The 17,159-nt window shown below is 36.7% G+C and overlaps 1 protein-coding gene across 9 annotated transcripts in view; it reads left to right on the top strand.

Moving 5' to 3' along the window:
- AKT3 (AKT serine/threonine kinase 3) overlaps window positions 1-17,159 on the top strand; it is a 397,034-nt gene that overhangs the window by 174,651 nt on the left and 205,224 nt on the right. For all 9 annotated transcript variants that reach the window (XM_059996875.1, XM_059996910.1, XM_069540071.1 and 6 more), the window contains one exon: window positions 325-436. In XM_059996875.1, coding sequence (XP_059852858.1) covers window positions 325-436 — 112 coding nt within the window. The remainder of the gene's footprint in view (window positions 1-324; window positions 437-17,159) is intronic.

Raw genomic sequence — 17,159 nt, 5'->3', positions numbered from 1 at the left:
TATGGTTAGGGGTAAAATAAATGGAAAACATTCCAAATAGTAGTATTAGCTGGATCAAAGGTATAGATAGAGGAAAGAGCAAGATGTATTTAAGGAAAGTTTAATAGTCCAATTTGGCTGGTTAATAGAGCATGTGACCAGAATGGGTGATGGATTGGAAAGGAATACTGAAATTAGGTTATGAACAAACAGCCTTGAGTGGAGATCCATAGAAATCGGTAAGGTTGCAGTGGTTTGTTTAGAATAGAACTCTGTACTTCTCAACTGTTTACTTCTTGGTTTAAGTATAAGTATATTCAAAGAGACATTTTGTTTTATTTCTAGAATGCCAGTTAATGAAAACAGAACGACCAAAGCCAAACACATTTATTATCAGATGTCTCCAGTGGACCACTGTTATAGAGAGAACATTTCATGTAGACACTCCAGAGGAAAGGTAAGAAACTCATTTTTTCCATTTTGTGAAAAAGTGACAATCAGTCAAAAGGTGTATATGTATCTGACTTGACCATTTGTAAATATCTGTAAATATACTTGTAAAATGCTATAGTCCCCTAATTATTCTGTTTCTGGTATAACAGATAAATGACAGGCTTACAAAAATACTAAATCAAAACCTCTAGAAGTGCTATAAGATGTACTTTTTAACAGAAAATAGAGCATTTAAAAGTTAAAATGTAAATTAAAGAGGACATTTTAATCACCAAGCTACCTTTTAAAAATTATGTAATTGATTGTGTTCATATTTGGAATTCTAAGGCTGGTGATGGCAAAAGGTTTCAAGTAGTGTGCCATTATGCAAGTGACTTCCTGGAGTCACTTGTCTCAGTTATGCTGAGAAGGATTCTGAGATTGGGTCTAAGCTCAGTGAGGAAAAAAAAAAAATCGGGCTTGATTGGCATTGACTATCATCACTGCTAAAGAGGCGGGGTGGCAAAATGTTAGTAACTAGCACACCAACTTCATCAGGCCCACATTTCATCCTCCTGATCTACTGTCCTCCAATTCTGTCTTAATACCTTTTATCTGGTGGCTCTGATACTGAGTTAGGTCCAACAACCACAAAATCACTTTTCTACACGTTATCATATATGATCCAAATCAGAAACTTTGTGAAGTTATATGTTATTAGCCTTATTTTCCAAATGAATAAATTAGGTCCTAAGAGACTTGTCTAAGATTTAAAACAAAAACAACCTCTTCCCCAAATGTAGTAAATAGTAAAGTATTATTTTAATAATACTCTTTTCATCAATAAATAGTAAACAGTAATGTATGATTAATTACTTCAGGAAATATAGAAAAGAAGAAAAATAGAAAAAAATGAAAATTTACTCAGAATTCCAATTCTACAACCAGAGTTAGGGACTGATAATATTTTCTTTTATATTCTTCCAGTCTTACTCTGTGCAGATGTATTTAGGTCTTTGGTATACATAAAATTTGGTATGTCCTCCCTCCCCACACACCCTTGTCTTCCCTGGCCATTTCTATGTGCTGGGTCCTCAGTTTGCTTATGTCTCCACCCATAACCATTGTTGGGCTAGTTACCATGTATCTTTCAGATCAGAGCTTAAAATGTCACATTTCCTACAAAACATTCTCTGACTCTTATAGAAGAGGTAGGACTCCCTTGCTATATACTTAGTTATCTCCTTGTATCCTTTGTATCAAGTATATCTCCACTGTAATCTTTGTTTGCCTTTCTCATTTGACTGTAAGATTCTTGACTAGCAAGTATCATATCTTCCTTGCTCATTATTTTATATTTAGCACGCAGTCCAAGGTCTGACATAGTATTTGTTAACTGGCTGAATGAACAGAACTTTTCCCATGTCAGTATATAGTCTTTGAAAATATTATTCTTAGTGGGTTTATAACATCCCATTGAAACATTACTTTTTTCATTTATGTTGGCAAAGCTAGACTTAAGCCATATCTTAATAATTATTACTAGTTTTTCAAAATAGTCTCAGCTTTTTTAGTACATTCTTTAAAAGTTTTGATTAAAAAACATAACATGAAATCTACATAACAAATTTTTAAGTTATGGTATAGTATTAGGAACTATATGCACATTATTGTAGAGCAGATCTCTATATCTTTTTCATCTTGCATGGCTGAACCTCCATACCACTGAATGGCAACTCCCCATTTCCCTTTCCCACCCCTGTCAACCACCATTCTACTTTCTGCTTCTATGAGTTTGACTACCTCACCTTATAGATAGCTCATATAAGTGGAAGCATACAATATTTGTCTTTCTGTGATTGTTTCATTTCACTTAGCATAACGTCCATGTTGTAGCATATGACAGGATTTCCTTCTTTTTTTTAAGGTTATAATGTTCCATTATATGTTTATACCATATTTTCTTTATCCATTCAACCATCAATGAACATTTAGGTTGTTTCCATCACTTAGCTATTTTGAATAATACTGCAGTGAACGGGGGAGTACAAATATCTCTTCGAGATCCTGATTTCAATTCTTTGGGATAAATACCTGGAAGTGGATTGCTGGATCTTAGGATAGTTTTATTTTTAAATTTTTTAATTAAAAAAAATTTTTAATTGAAGTATAATTGATTTACAGTGTTGTGTTAGTTTCAGGTATACAGCAAAGTGATTCAATTATACATATAAATCTATTTTTTTTTCAGATTCATTTCCCTTATAGGTTATTATAAAATATTGAGTGTAGTTCCCTGTGCTATACAGTATGTCCTTGTTGGTTATGTATTTTACATATAGTAGTTTGTACCTGTTAATCCCAAACTCCTGTGTTAATTAATCTTTTGAGGAGCTTCCATAGTATTTTCCATAGTGGCTGCGCCATTTTATATTCCCATCAGCAGTGCACAAGGGTTCCAATTTCTCCACATTCTCACAGTCTTATAGAGGCCATTCTAACAGGTGTGACATGATGTCTCATGTGGTTTTGACTTGCATTCCCATGTTGATTAATGATGTTGAGCATCTTTTCATATAACTGTGATCATTTGTATATCTTCTTTGAAGAAATAACTATTCAAGTCTTTTGGCCATTTTAAAAAGCAGGTTATTTGTTTATAGTAATCTCTTATAATCCTTTTTATTTCTGTAGTATCAGTTTTAATGTCTCTTCTTCCACTTCTGATTTTATTTGAGTCTTCTCTCCTTTTTTTCTTAGTTTAGCTAAAGCTTTGTCAATTTTGTTGATCTTTTCAGCAACCCAACTGTTACTTTCATTGAATATTTCTATTCTCTCTTTTGTGTGTTTCTGGTCTAATGTTTATTATTTTCTTCCTTCTGCTAACTGTAGGCTTAGTGTGTATGTATAAAGTTAGGTTGCTTATTTGAGGTCTTTGCTCTTTTTTAATGTAGACATTTATAGCCAAAAAACTTCCATCTTAGTACCACTTTTGCTGCAACCCGTAAGTTTTGGTATATGGTATTTTTGTTTTCATTTGTCTCAAGATTTTTTTATTTCTCTTGATTTCTTCTTGAATTCATTGGTTGTTCAGTAGTATGTAATATGCACATATTTGCAGATTTTCCACTTTTCTTTCTGGTATTGATTTCTAGTTCTATCTCACTGTGGTCAAAAAAGATACTTGGTATGATTTCAGTCTTCTTAACTTTGTTAAGACTTTTTTATGACCAAACATGTCATCTATCTTGGAGAGTGTGCACTTAAGAAGAATGTTTATTTTGCTGCTGTTGGGTGGAATGTTCTGTATATGTCTGTTAGAGCACTTTGATCTATATAGCATTGTTCAAGTTCTGTTTCCACATTGATCTTATGTCTGGATATTCTATCTGTTATTAAAAGAGGGGTTTTGAAATCTCCTATTATTGTAATGCTGTCACTTCTCCAGTTTTGTTAGTGTTTGTTTCATATATTGCTGTCTTGTTGAGTTCACACATATTTATAATTGTTATATCTCCCTGGTGAATTGACCATCTTATCGTTATATAATGTCACTCTTTGTCTCTTGTGACAGTTTTTGATATAAAGTCTATTTTGTCTGGTGAAAGTATGGTTACCCTGCTCTATTTTGTTTATCATTATTTAATATCTTCTTCCGTTCTTGTACTTTAACCTATGTATGTCCTAATATCTAAATTGAGTATCTTTAGCATATCATGGGATCTTTGTTTATTCATTCAGCCACTCTGTATCTTTTTATTGAGTTAAATCCATTTACCTTTTTAAGGTAATTACTGATGGGGATTTGCCATTTTTTTAATTGTTTTCTGTTTGACTTGTTTCGTTTTTTTTTTTTTTTTTTTTTTTGGTGCCTCTTTTCCTCTCCTGTCATCTTCCTTTGTGTTTCATTGATGTTTTTGTATTAACATGCTTTGATTTCTTTCTCATTTTCTCTTGTGTATTTCTTATAGGTATTTTCTTTGTAGTTACCCTAGAGCTGATATAAAATATCTTAAAGTTATAACAATCTATTTTAAAATGTTAATAACTTAACTTCAGTTGCATACAGACCTCTACTCTTTTACTTAAATCCTCATACTTTATGTTCTTGGTGTCATAATCACATCTTTTTATATTGAGTATCCATTAACATGTTTCTATATTTATAGTTTTTTAAATACTATTTTGTTTTTCTTTTTTTGCGGTATACGGGCCTCTCACTGCTATGACCTCTCCCGTTGCGGAGCACAGGCTCCGGACGCGCAGGCTCAGCGGCCATGGCTCATGGGCCCAGCCGCTCCGCGGTATGTCACAAACCCGTGTCCCCTGCATCGGCAGGCGGACTCTCAACCACTGCACCACCAGGGAAGCCCAGTTTTTTAAATACTTTTGTCTTTTAACTTCTGTACGAGAATTAAGTGACTTACATACCATTGTTACAGTATTCCGATGTTATGTATTTTAAATATCTTTTTGTGTTTCTGTCTAGTGTCCTTTTGTTTCAATTTGAAGGACTCCCTTCAGCATTTCTTGTAAGGCAGGTCTAGTAGTGATGAACACCCTCAGCTTTTGTTTACCTGGGAAAGTCTTTATTTCTCCTTTATTTTTGAAGGAGAAAGTTTTGACAATTATTTATTCTTGGTTGGCAGTTTTTGCCTTTAAACACTTTAAATATATCATTTCACTGTCTTCAGACCTGCAATGTTTCTGCTGAGAAATCCACTGATAGTCTTATGGAGACTCCCTTGTAGGTGATGAGTAGCTTTTCTCTTGCTTCTTTAAAGAGTCTCTCTTTGTGTTTAACTTTTGACAATTTCATTATAATGTGTCTTAGTGTAGACTTTTTTTTTGGTTCATCCTAGTTGAATCTGCATGTCCCCTTCCTTTCACATATTTGGGAAGTTTTCAGCTATTATTTTTCCAAATAAGCTTTCTGCTCCCTTTTCCCTTTCTTCTCCTTCTGGGACTCCCGTAATGCATTTAATGGTCCATTTGATGGTACCTCATATGTCCCTTAGGCTTTCTTCACTCCTTTTCATTCTTTTTTCTTGTTGCTTCTTTACCTGGATCGTTTCAAATGACATGTTTTTGAGTTTGCTGATTCTTTCTTCTACTTGATCATGACTGCTGTTGAACCTGTCTGTTTAATTTTTCAATTCAGTTATTGTATTCTTAACCTTCAATTTAAAAATATATATTCTCTCTCTGGTGATATTCTCATATTGTTCAAGTATCATTGTACTGAGGTCATTGAGCATCTCTCTTACAGTTATTTTGAATTCTTTGTGAGATCATTGATATACCTCTTTGTCTGTAGGGTCTGTTTCTAGAGAATTATTTAATTCTCTTAATTGGGTCATGTTTCCCTGTTTCTTCATTTGTCTTGTAAGTTTGTGTTGGGATCTGCACACTTGTAAAAACAGCCACCTCTCCCATCTTTAGAAATTGGCTTTGTGCAAGGAAAGATTCTACAGATTCCAGCTACAGATTCTAGTGAACTCTTCATCATTGTCTGTGGATGTGACTTCTCTGGATTGGTGCATGTAAATCTCCAGTTAGAAAGACTTGCGGGTTTCTTTTTTCAGGAGCTCATAATCTCTTACTCCTTCTAGTGCTTGTCTCCAGTACTGCAGATTCTCTGGAGCCACTGCAAGTCCCCTAGCTCTGTTTTGTTCTCAGCACTACCTAGGCTTCTAGATTATGCCAGGTCCCATCAGTGCTCCAAGTCAGATGAGACAAAACCCAGTCCCATGGGCAGTTCCCGAAAAACCAGACTATTGGATGCACACTGAACTCTTCTCTTTATCCCCTGAGGGAGAGGCTGCTTACTTGGGATACAGGAGCCTCTTAACTGATTTTTGGATTTCTCACAAAGGAAATTAATCTATGTATTGTTATTGAGTCAGTGTCTCTTTGGGGGGAAGGAGGATCTAGGGCTTCCTATTCTGCCATTTTTCTGATGTCTCCAGTGCATTCTTCAGGTTATTTTTTTAAGGTCTAAAGAAAATCTTTATTAGTATTTTATTTTATTTTATTTTGGCAGTACGCTGGCCTCTCACTGTTGTGGCCTCTCCCGTTGTGGAGCACAGGCTCTGGACGCGCAGGCTCAGTGGCCATGGCCCACGGTCCTAGCCGCTCCGCGGCATGTGGGATCTTCCCAGATTGGGGCTCGAACCCGTGTCCCCTGCATCGATAGGTGGACTCTCAACCACTGCACCACCAGGGAAGCCCTTTATTAGTATTTTAAATGAACTGCCTTAAACTTATAAATTAATTTGGAAAACATTGATACATTTATAATATTTAGCATTACACTAGAGTACATGCTGTTTATATTTACTTAAATACTTTGGTAGAGTTTTCTCTCTGTTTGAAACAGCGAGCTAATTTGTAGCTATTTCATATTTTTATTGCTTTTGTGATTAGGATGTTTGTCATTTTTTCTTATTTCTTGTGTCTAGAACGAAAGCTGTTGGTTTCTGTTTATTATGTAACTCAAAACATTTATTCTTTTGTTGACATAGCATCTTCAGGTAACACCAGTTTTGTCTCTTCCTTTCTGATCATATTGTCTATTATTTCTCTGTGTTTCTAAGCAATATTTAATAATTTTCATGACAGCAGAATACTTTTTTCTCCAATTTTAATAAATGCACTTCAGAATATTCACTGTTAAATATGATTTTTTAAATATACTTTATTATGTCATACAGGAACATTGACATTATGAAACAAGTCATTTTCTTTTCTTATAACTAATCACTTTGTCACCACCATGCCCCACTACACTCACACCCCCAATTGCATGTTCACACATACATGCCCCTTGTGTTATAGCTATATTTATTTACCTGTAGTTTACCAAATACTAATAGTGGGTTCTCACATCACCTGGAGCTCTTTCTGGCTTTTTTTGCCCCTATGAGAGGAATACCTTCCTTTGTCTGACTGTTCCTCACATTCTCTTCCTGTACCAACTCATTGTACATTTCCATTTATAAATCACCTTTTTCTTTTGATCCCCATCCCAAACTTTCCATTGTTTTTCTTAGACACCACTGTACTCAATACATACTTGTTATATTTTACCTGTAACATCTTGTGATACTTATTCACAATACCAATAGGCTTCCCCTATCACTGTAAGTTCTCCCTACTCCATGCCTTATTTGAGCTTTAGCAGCACTCAGATATTTTAATTAAATACTTGTTTCACATAAATGATTAGCTTATGAAAATTATTTAGTTTTTGTATAAGTGATATATACTTTAAGATGAATACGTTTTCATAGGCGTCTCTGTTCTGTTTTCTAAATTGACTGCATTTTCCAACATTGCATAAGAATTAGAAAATTGGATACCTTCTTTCAGTTAGTGAAATACTTGGGCCCAATATTCTTTTATATACACACACACACACACACACACACACATCTGTGTTGTTCACTTATGGTGAATTAGGTAATTTTGGTTAGTAGTCCAGCTAAGAACTTACTAGAAAAGCTGGACAGAATTTTCACAAAAAGGGTTGGGGGGAGGTGACATCCAAGAGCCAATAAGGCTGTGAAGAATTATGGGTCAAAACACTCTGGAAGAAAGAAACCCAGAAAAATGAGCCCACTCTTTCTCTAGGGGTATCTGCCAATTCTAGAAGACATGTCTGAGATGTTAAGATTTGGAGTAACTGTCAGATCTGTGAATCAAATTTTGGAATCTGGGGCCTACCAAAAGGAGACATGGTAAATGACTATATTTTAGGTTGGCTTTCTAAAGGACTATACCCTAGAATAAAATGTAAACTGGATTTAGACTTACCTTTTAAGGATTGAAGTCTAGCATTAAATTATCTCATTCCTTAAATTTGGTTAACATAATCCCCTTTTGCGAGTCTCCTACAAGCCTGCTAAAAGCAAATCTCTAAAAGAAGATTATATCTTATTAGGCCTCAAACTATTTCCTTTTTCATGTACATTGTTCAATACTCATTAAAAAAAAACAAGTATACAAATATTCAAGACAGTGTGGCCAAAACCACAAAAACAAAATAGACAACAGAGTCAGATTCATAGGGGCTCCAGATAATGGAGTTATCAGGCAGATTAAAATAAATATGTATTAGTATGTTCAAGGAAATAAAAGTTAAGGCTGAGAAATTCAGCATAGAGCTAGAAATTATAAAATAATGAATAAAATGAGAATTATAAAATTAAAAATAAGATATTTAAAGTTCTTAGTGTTAGTGGGAGGTTTTAGTAATAAATTTGGCCTAGCATTAGGGAAAGTTAGTGAACTCAAAGATATGGTTCTAATAATATCCAGTTGAAAAATGAAAAGATAGAAGGATAGAAAATAAAGATAAATAAGAGCCAAATGTAAGATAAAGGGAATGCAGTGAGATGGGCTTACATAACACACATTTGGAGCCTCAAAAAATAAGGGTGAAAGAATGGGGCAGAAAGTATTTGAAGAGATAATGGCTGAAAACTTTATAAAATGTCTAAAAAGATATCAAATCACTTATTCAAGAAGTCCTATAAATCTTATGATGAAAAAATAGAAGGAAAACCCACCTAGTTTTGTTAGACTTTTGAAAACAAAAGAAAGTGGGAAAATCAACAAAGCACATAGAGATAAAAGATACTTTGCCTTCAGAGGAGCAACAATGAGATCAAGAGGTAAGAGATCAACAGAAACCACTGACATGGAATGTATAGAATGGAATGATAGAGTTAATGTGCTGAAGGAAAATAAGTGCTAATGACCTAAAATATTTTCCAGAAATAAAAGTAAAATGAAAATATTTCAGTTGAATATTTTAATAATTTCAGTCAAATATTGATAACAATTTAAGAGGTATGGCCAACATGGTGGAGAAGGGAGACGTTGAGCTCTACTCCTCCCACAGGCACATCAGAATTGCAACTGTTTACAGATGAGAACAACCTGAAGACTAGCAGGAGAGATTTTTCAAAACTAAAGGTATAAAAATGGGTAGGAAGAGTGGAGACAGTTGCAGAGGTTCTCCCCAAAGGGTGAGAGGTCCAAGCCTTACCTCATGCTCCCCAGCACAGGGATCCTGCACCAGGAAGAGGAGCACCCAGAATGTCTGGCTTTGAAAGTGAGCAAGACTCACATATGGGAGAGCTGGAGGACTGTAGGAAACAGACTTGCTCTTAAAGGGCTCATGTAAAATCTCCCAATGCAGAGGCCACAGAGGCAGTAATTTGAAGGGAGCCTGAGTCAGACCCACTTGCTTGATGACCTTGAGCCTCCCAGAGAGGCAGAAGGCAACTATGACTCCCCCTAGGGATATAGATGCTGGCAGCAGCCATTTTGGAGAGCTCCTTCTACCGAAAGGACACTGGTGCTGGTAAGCAGCATTTTGAAGTTTTCCCTCTAGATTATCAGCACTGGTAGCTTGCCCACCCATCAGCCAGGAAGCACCAGCATGGAACCCAACAGGTCCTGGCTCTGCCCACCAGCCCCAGGGCCCCACACACCAGTGGGTCTGGATCAGCCTTGGGAGCCCTCAGGCACCACAGTCAACCTACTAGCAGGCCAGTAGCATCACTGGGACCTCCCAGAACCCACAAACAGCTGGCTTGGGACATGACCTAGCTATCCCACCAACCGGGTAGCACCCAAATACCCTGGGCCCTGAAGCTGGTGACCCCAGAACCTGGCGTTGACCACCAGAAGATAAGAACTAGCCTCAGCACCTCCTGGACCATGAAGCCAGCTGTACTGGGACCCAGCCCCACCCACTAGTAGGCTGGCAGCCTCCACATGTCAGGGCCTGTTATCCAACCAACTCGGGGGTCAACACCCCCTACCACTGTGCCTATGGTGGTCAGCCCTGCCACAAGAGAAGGCCCATACAGCCCACATGGAGGCACCATATAGCTCTGGTGACCAGAGGGAGGTGTGCTGCTAAGCCCCATATGGTGATTCCTACATAAGTCCATTTCTCTAAACTGGGAAATGTAACCAACCTACCTAATACATAGAAATAAAAACAGAGAATTATGCAAAGTGAGGTAGCAGAGAAATATATTCCAAACAAAGGAACAAGATAAAACCCTAGAAGAACTAAGTGAAGTAGAGGAAAGCAATTTACTGGATAAAGAGTTCAAGGTAATGATCATAAAGATGCTCAACATACTCAGGAGAAAAAAGGATGAACACAGTGAGAAGTTTAACAAAGAGTTAGAAAATGTAAAGAACAACCAGAGAAAACTGAAGAATACAATAGCTGAAATAAAAAATACACTAGAAGGAATCAATAGTAGATTAGATGATAGATGGAAAGATCAGTGAACTGGAAGACAAAGAGTAGTAGAAATCACACAAGATGAACTGAAAAAAGAAAAAGGAATTTTAAAAAAGTTAGTTTAAGAGACCTGGGGACAACATCAGACATGCTAACATTCACATTATAAGAGATCCCAGAAGGAGAAGAGAGAGAGAGAAGAGAGAACTTATTTGAATAAATAATAGCTAAAAACTTCTTTAACCTGGAAAAGGAAACAGACATCTGGTCCAGGAGACATAGAGGCCAAAATAAAATGAACCTAAAGAGATTCATACCAATACATACTGTAATTAAAATGGCAAAATTTAAAGAAAGAGAATCTTGAAAGTAGCAAGGGAAAAGCAAGTAGTTATGTACAAGGGAACGTCCTTAAGACTATGAGCTGATTTTTCAGTAGAAACTTTTGCAGGCCTGAAGGGAGTGTCGTGATATATTTAAAGTGATGAAAGGAAAAAAATCCTACAATCAAGAATGCTCTACCTAGCAATGCTGTCATTCAGATTTGATGGAGAGAGAAATAGTTTTATAGACAAAATCTAGAAGAGTTGAGCAGCACCAAACCAGTTATACAAGAAATGTTAAAGGGACTTCCCTGACTGGGAAATAAAAGACCACAACTAGAATATATGAAAATTAATAAAGGAAACATCTCATTGGTAACCAGGCAAATATATAGTAATGATAGTACATCAATCACTTTTTTTTTTTTAACATCTTTATTGGGGTATAATTGCTTTACAATGGTGTGTTAGTTTCTGCTTTATAACAAAGTGACTCAGTTATACATATACATATATCCCCATATCTCTTCCCTCTTGCGTCTCCCTCCCTCCCACCCTCCCTATCCCACCCCTCCAGGCTGTCACAAAGCACCAAGCCAATATCCCTGTGCCATGCGGCTGCTTCCAACTACCTATCTACCTTACTACGTTTGTTAGTGTGTATATGTCCATGACTCTCTCTCGCCCTGTCACAGCTCACCCTTCCCCCTCCCCATAACCTCAAGTCCGTTCTCTAGGAGGTCTGCGTCTTTATTCCTGCCTTACCCCTAGGTTCTTCATGACATTTTTTTTTCTTAAATTCCATATATATGTGTTAGCATACGGTATTTGTCTTTTTCTTTCTGACTTACTTCACTCTGTATGACAGACTCTAGGTCTATCCACCTCATTACAAATAGCTCAATTTCGTTTCTTTTTATGGCTGAGTAATATTCCATTGTATATATGTGCCACATCTTCTTTATCCATTCATCCGATGATGGGCACTTAGGTTGTTTCCATCTCCGGGCTATTGTAAATAGAGCTGCAATGAACATTTTGGTACATGACTCTTTTTGAATTTCGGTTTTCTCAGGGTATATGCCCAGTAATGGGATTGCTGGGTCATATGGTAGTTCTATTTGTAGCTTTTTGAGGAACCTCCATACTGTTCTCCATAGTGGCTGAACCAATTCACATTCCCACCAGCAGTGCAAGAGTGTTCCCTTTTCTCCACACCCTCTCCAGCATTTATTGTTTCTAGATTTTTTGATGATGGCCATTCTGACTGGTGTGAGATGATATCTCATTGTAGTTTTGATTTGCATTTCTCTAATGATTAATGATGTTGAGCATTCTTTCATGTGTTTGTTGGCAGTCTGTATATCTTCTTTGGAGAAATGTCTATTTAGGTCTTCTGCCCATTTTTGGATTCAGTTGTTTGTTTTTTTGTTATTGAGCTGCATGAGCTGCTTGTAAATTTTGGAGATTAATCCTTTGTCAGTTACTTCATTTGCAAATATTTTCTCCCATTCTGAGGGTTGTCTTTTGGTCTTGTTTATGGTTTCCTTTGCTGTGCAAAAGCTTTGAAGTTTCATTAGGTCCCATTTGTTTATTTTTGTTTTTATTTCCATTACTCTAGAAGGTGGGTCAGAAAGGATCTTGCTGTGATTTATGTCAAAGAGTGTTCTGCCTATGTTTTCCTCTAAGAGTTTGATAGTTTCTTGCCTTATATTTAGGTCTTTAATCCATTTTGAGCTTATTTTTGTGTATGGTGTTAGGGAGTGATCTAATCTCATACTTTTACATGTACCTGTCCAGTTTTCCCAGCACCACTTATTGAAGAGGCTGTCCTTTCTCCACTGTACATTCCTGCCACCTTTATCAAAGATAAGGTGTCCATATGTGCATGGGTTTATCTCTGGGCTTTCTATCCTGTTCCATTGATCTATCTTTCTGTTTTTGTGCCAGTACCATACCATCTTGATAACTGTAGCTTTGTAGTATAGTCTGAAGTCAGGGAGCCTGATTCCTCCAGTTCCTTTTTTCGTTCTCAAGATTGCTTTGGCTATTCGGGGTCTTTTGTGTTTCCATACAAATTGCAAAATTTTTTGTTCTAGTTCTGTGAAAAATGCCAGTGGTAGTTTGATAGGAATTGCATTGAATCTATAGATTGCTTTGGGTAGTAGAGTCATTTTCACAATGTTGATTCTTCCAATCCAAGAACATGGTATATCTCTCCATCTATTTGTATCAATTTTAATTTCTTTCATCAGTGTCTTATAATTTTCTGCATACAGGTCGTTTGTCTCCTTAGGTAGGTTTATTCCTAGATATTTTATTCTTTTTGTTGCAATGGTAAATGGGAGTGTTTTCTTGATTTCACTTTCAGATTTTTCATCATTAGTATATAGGAATGCCAGAGATTTCTGTGCATTAATTTTGTATCCTGCCACTTTACCAAATTCATTGATTAGCTCTAGTAGTTTTCTGGTAGCATCTTTAGGATTCTCTATGTATAGGATCATGTCATCTGCAAACAGTGACAGCTTTACTTCTTCTTTTCCGATTTGGATTCCTTTTATTTCCTTTTCTTCTCTGATTGCTGTGGCTAAAACTTCCAAAACTATGTTGAATAATAGTGGTGAGAGTGGGCAACCTTGTCTTGTTCCTGATCTTAGTGGAAATGCTTTCAGTTTTTCACCATTGAGGATGATGTTTGCTATGGGCTTGTCATATATGGCCTTTATTATGTTGAGGAAAGTTCCCTCTATGCCTACTTTCTGCAGGGTTTTTATCATAAATGGTTGTTGAATTTTGTCAAAAGCTTTCTCTGCATCTATTGAGATGATCATGTGTTTTTTTTTCTTCAATTTGTTAATATGGTTTATCACATTGATAGATTTGCGTATATTGAAGAATCCTTGCATTCCTGGATTAAACCCCACTTGATCATGGTGTATGATCCTTTTAATGTGCTGTTGGATTCTGTTTGCTAGTATTTTGTTGAGGATTTTTGCATCTATGTTCATCAGTGATATTGGCCTGTAGTTTTCTTTCTTTGTGACATCCTTGTCTGGTTTTGGTATCAAGGTGATGGTGGCCTCGTAGAAGGAGTTTGGGAGTGTTCCTCCCTCTGCTATATTTTGGAAGAGTTTGAGAAGGATAGGTGTTAGCTCTTCTCTAAATGTTTGATAGAATTCGCCTGTGAAGCCATCTGGTCCTGGGCTTTTGTTTGTTGGAAGATTTTTAATCACAGTTTCAATTTCAGTGCTTGTGATTGGTCTGTTCATATTTTCTATTTCTTCCTGATTCAGTCTTGGCAGGTTGTGCATTTCTAAGAATTTGTCCATTTCTTCCAGATTGTCCATTTTATTGGCATAGAGTTGCTTGTAGTAATCTCTCATGATCTCTTTTATTTCTGCAGTGTCAGTTGTTACCTCTCCTTTTTCATTTCTAATTCTATTGATTTGAGTCTTCTCCCTTTTTTTCTTGATGAGTCTGGCTAGTGGTTTATCTATTTTGTTTATCTTCTCAAAGAACCAGCTTTTAGTTTTATTGATCTTTGCTATTGTTTCCTTCATTTCTTTTTCATTTATTTCTGATCTGATTTTTATGATTTCTTTCCTTCTGCTAGCTTTGGGGTTTTTTTGTTCTTCTTTCTCTAATTGCTTGAGGTGCAAGGTTAGGTTGTTTATTCTAGATGTTTCCTGCTTCTTAAGGTGGGCTTGTATTGCTATAAACTTCCCCCTTAGAACTGCTTTTGCTGCATCCCACAAGTTTTGGGTCGTTTTGTCTCCATTGTCATTTGTTTCTAGGTATTTTTTGATTTCCTCTTTGATTTCTTCAGTGATCACTTCATTATTAAGTAGAGTATTGTTTAGCCTCCATGTGTTTGTATTTTTTACAGATCTTTTCCTGTAATTGATATCTAGTCTCATGGCATTGTGGTCAGAAAAGATACTTGATACAATTTCAATTTTCTTAAATTTACCAAGGCTTGATTTGTGACCCAAGATATGATCTACCGTGGAGAATGTTCCATGAGCACTTGAGAAAAATGTGTATTCTGTTGTTTTTGGATGGAGTGTCCTATAAATATCAATTAAGTCCATCTTGTTTAATGTATCATTTAAAGCTTGTGTTTCCTTATTTATTTTCATTTTGGATGATCTGTCCATAGGTGAAAGTGGAGTGTTTAAGTCCCCTACTATGAATGTGTTACTGTCGATTTCCCCTTTTATGGCTGTTAGTACTTGCCTTATGTATTGAGGTGCTCCTATGTTGGGTGCATAAATATTTACAATTGTTATATCTTCTTCTTGGATCGATCCCTTGATCATTATGTAGTGTCCTTCTTTGTCTCTTTTAATAGTCCTTATTTTAAAGTCTATTTTGTCTGATATGAGAATTGCTACTCCAGCTTTCTTTTGGTTTCCATTTGCATGGAATATCTTTTTCCATCCCCTTACTTTCAGTCTGTATGTGTCTCTAGGTCTGAAGTGGGTCTCTTGTAGACAGCATATATATGGGTCTTGTTTTTGTATCCATTCAGCTAATCTGTGTCTTTTGGTGGGAGCATTTAATCCATTTACATTTAAGGTAATTATCGATATGTATGTTCCTATTCCCATTTTCTAAATTGTTTTGGGTTCGTTATTATAGGTCTTTTCCTTCTCTTGTGTTTCTTGCCTAGAGAAGATCCTTTAGCATTTGTTGTAAAGCTGGTTTGGTGGTGCTGAACTCTCTCAGCTTTTGCTTGTCTGTAAAGGTTTTAATTTCTCCATCAAATCTGAATGAGATCCTTGCTGGGTAGAGTAGTCTTGGCTGCAGGTTTTTCTCCTTCATCACTTTCAGTATGTCCTGCCACTCCCTTCTGGCTTGTAGGGTTTCTGCTGAGAGATCAGATGTTAACCTTATGGGGATTCCCTTATGTGTTATTTGTTGTTTTTCCCTTGCTGCTTTTAATATGCTTTCTTTGTATTTAATTTTTGACAGTTTGATTAATATGTGTCTTGGCGTATTTCTCCTTGTATTTATCCTGTATGGGACTCTCTGTGCTTCCTGGACTTGATTAACTATTTCCTTTCCCATATTAGGGAAGTTTTCAACTATAATCTCTTCAAATATCTTCTCAGTCTCTTTCTTTTTCTCTTCTTCTTCTGGAACCCCTACAATTCGAATGTTGGTGCGTTTAGTGTTGTCCCAGAGGTCTCTGAGACTGTCCTCAGTTCTTTTCATTCTTTTTTCTTTATTCTGCTGTGCAGTAGTTATTTCCACTATTTTATCTTCCAGGTCACTTATCCGTTCTTCTGCCTCAGTTATTCTGCTATTGATCTCATCTAGAGTACTTTTAATTTCATTTATTGTGTTGTTCATCGTTGCTTTTTTCATCTTTAGTTCTTCTAGGTCCTTGTTAACTGATGCTTGCATTTTGTCCATTCTATTGTCCATTCTATCTCCAAGATTTCGGATCATCCTTACTATCATTATTCTGAATTCTTTTTCAGGTAAGCTGCCTATTTCCTCTTCATTTGTTAGGTTTGGTGCATTTTTATCTTGCTCCTTTATCTGCTGTGTGTTTTTCTGTCTTCTCATTTTGCTTATCTTACTGTGTTTGGGGTCTCCTTTTTTGCAGGCTGCAGGTTCGTAGTTCCTGCTGTTTTTGATGTCTGTCCCCAGTGGCTAAGGTTGGTTCAGTGGGTTGTGTAGGTTTCCTGGTGGAGGGGACTAGTGCCTGTGTTGTGGTGGATGAGGCTGGATCTTGTCTCTCTAGTGGGCGGATTCACGTCTGGTGGTGTGTTTGGGGTGTCTGTCGCCTTATTATTATTTTAGGCAGCCTCTCTGCTAATGGGTGGGGTTGTGTTCCTATCTTGCTAGTTGTTTGGCATAGGTTGTCCAGCACTGTGGCTTGCTGGTCGTTGAGTGAAGCTGGGTGTTGGTGTTAAGATGGAGGTCTCTGGGAGATTTTCGCCGTTTGATATTATGTGGAGCTGGGAGGTCTTTTGTTGACCAGTGTCCTGAAGTTGGCTCTCCTACCTCAGAGGCAGAGCCCTGACTCCTGGCTGGAGCACCAAGAGCTTTTCATCCACACGGCTCAGAATAAAAGGGAGAAAAAGTAGAGGGAATTAGTAGAAGTATGAGGAAAGAAAGAAGGAAAGGAGGGAAGGAAGGAA

The sequence above is a fragment of the Delphinus delphis genome, chromosome 1, assembly GCF_949987515.2.
Source record: "Delphinus delphis chromosome 1, mDelDel1.2, whole genome shotgun sequence".
In the NCBI taxonomy this organism is placed as follows: domain Eukaryota; kingdom Metazoa; phylum Chordata; class Mammalia; order Artiodactyla; family Delphinidae; genus Delphinus; species Delphinus delphis.
Note: the sequence above shows the minus strand (reverse complement) of the source record. Positions and strands in the feature narration are given on the sequence as shown.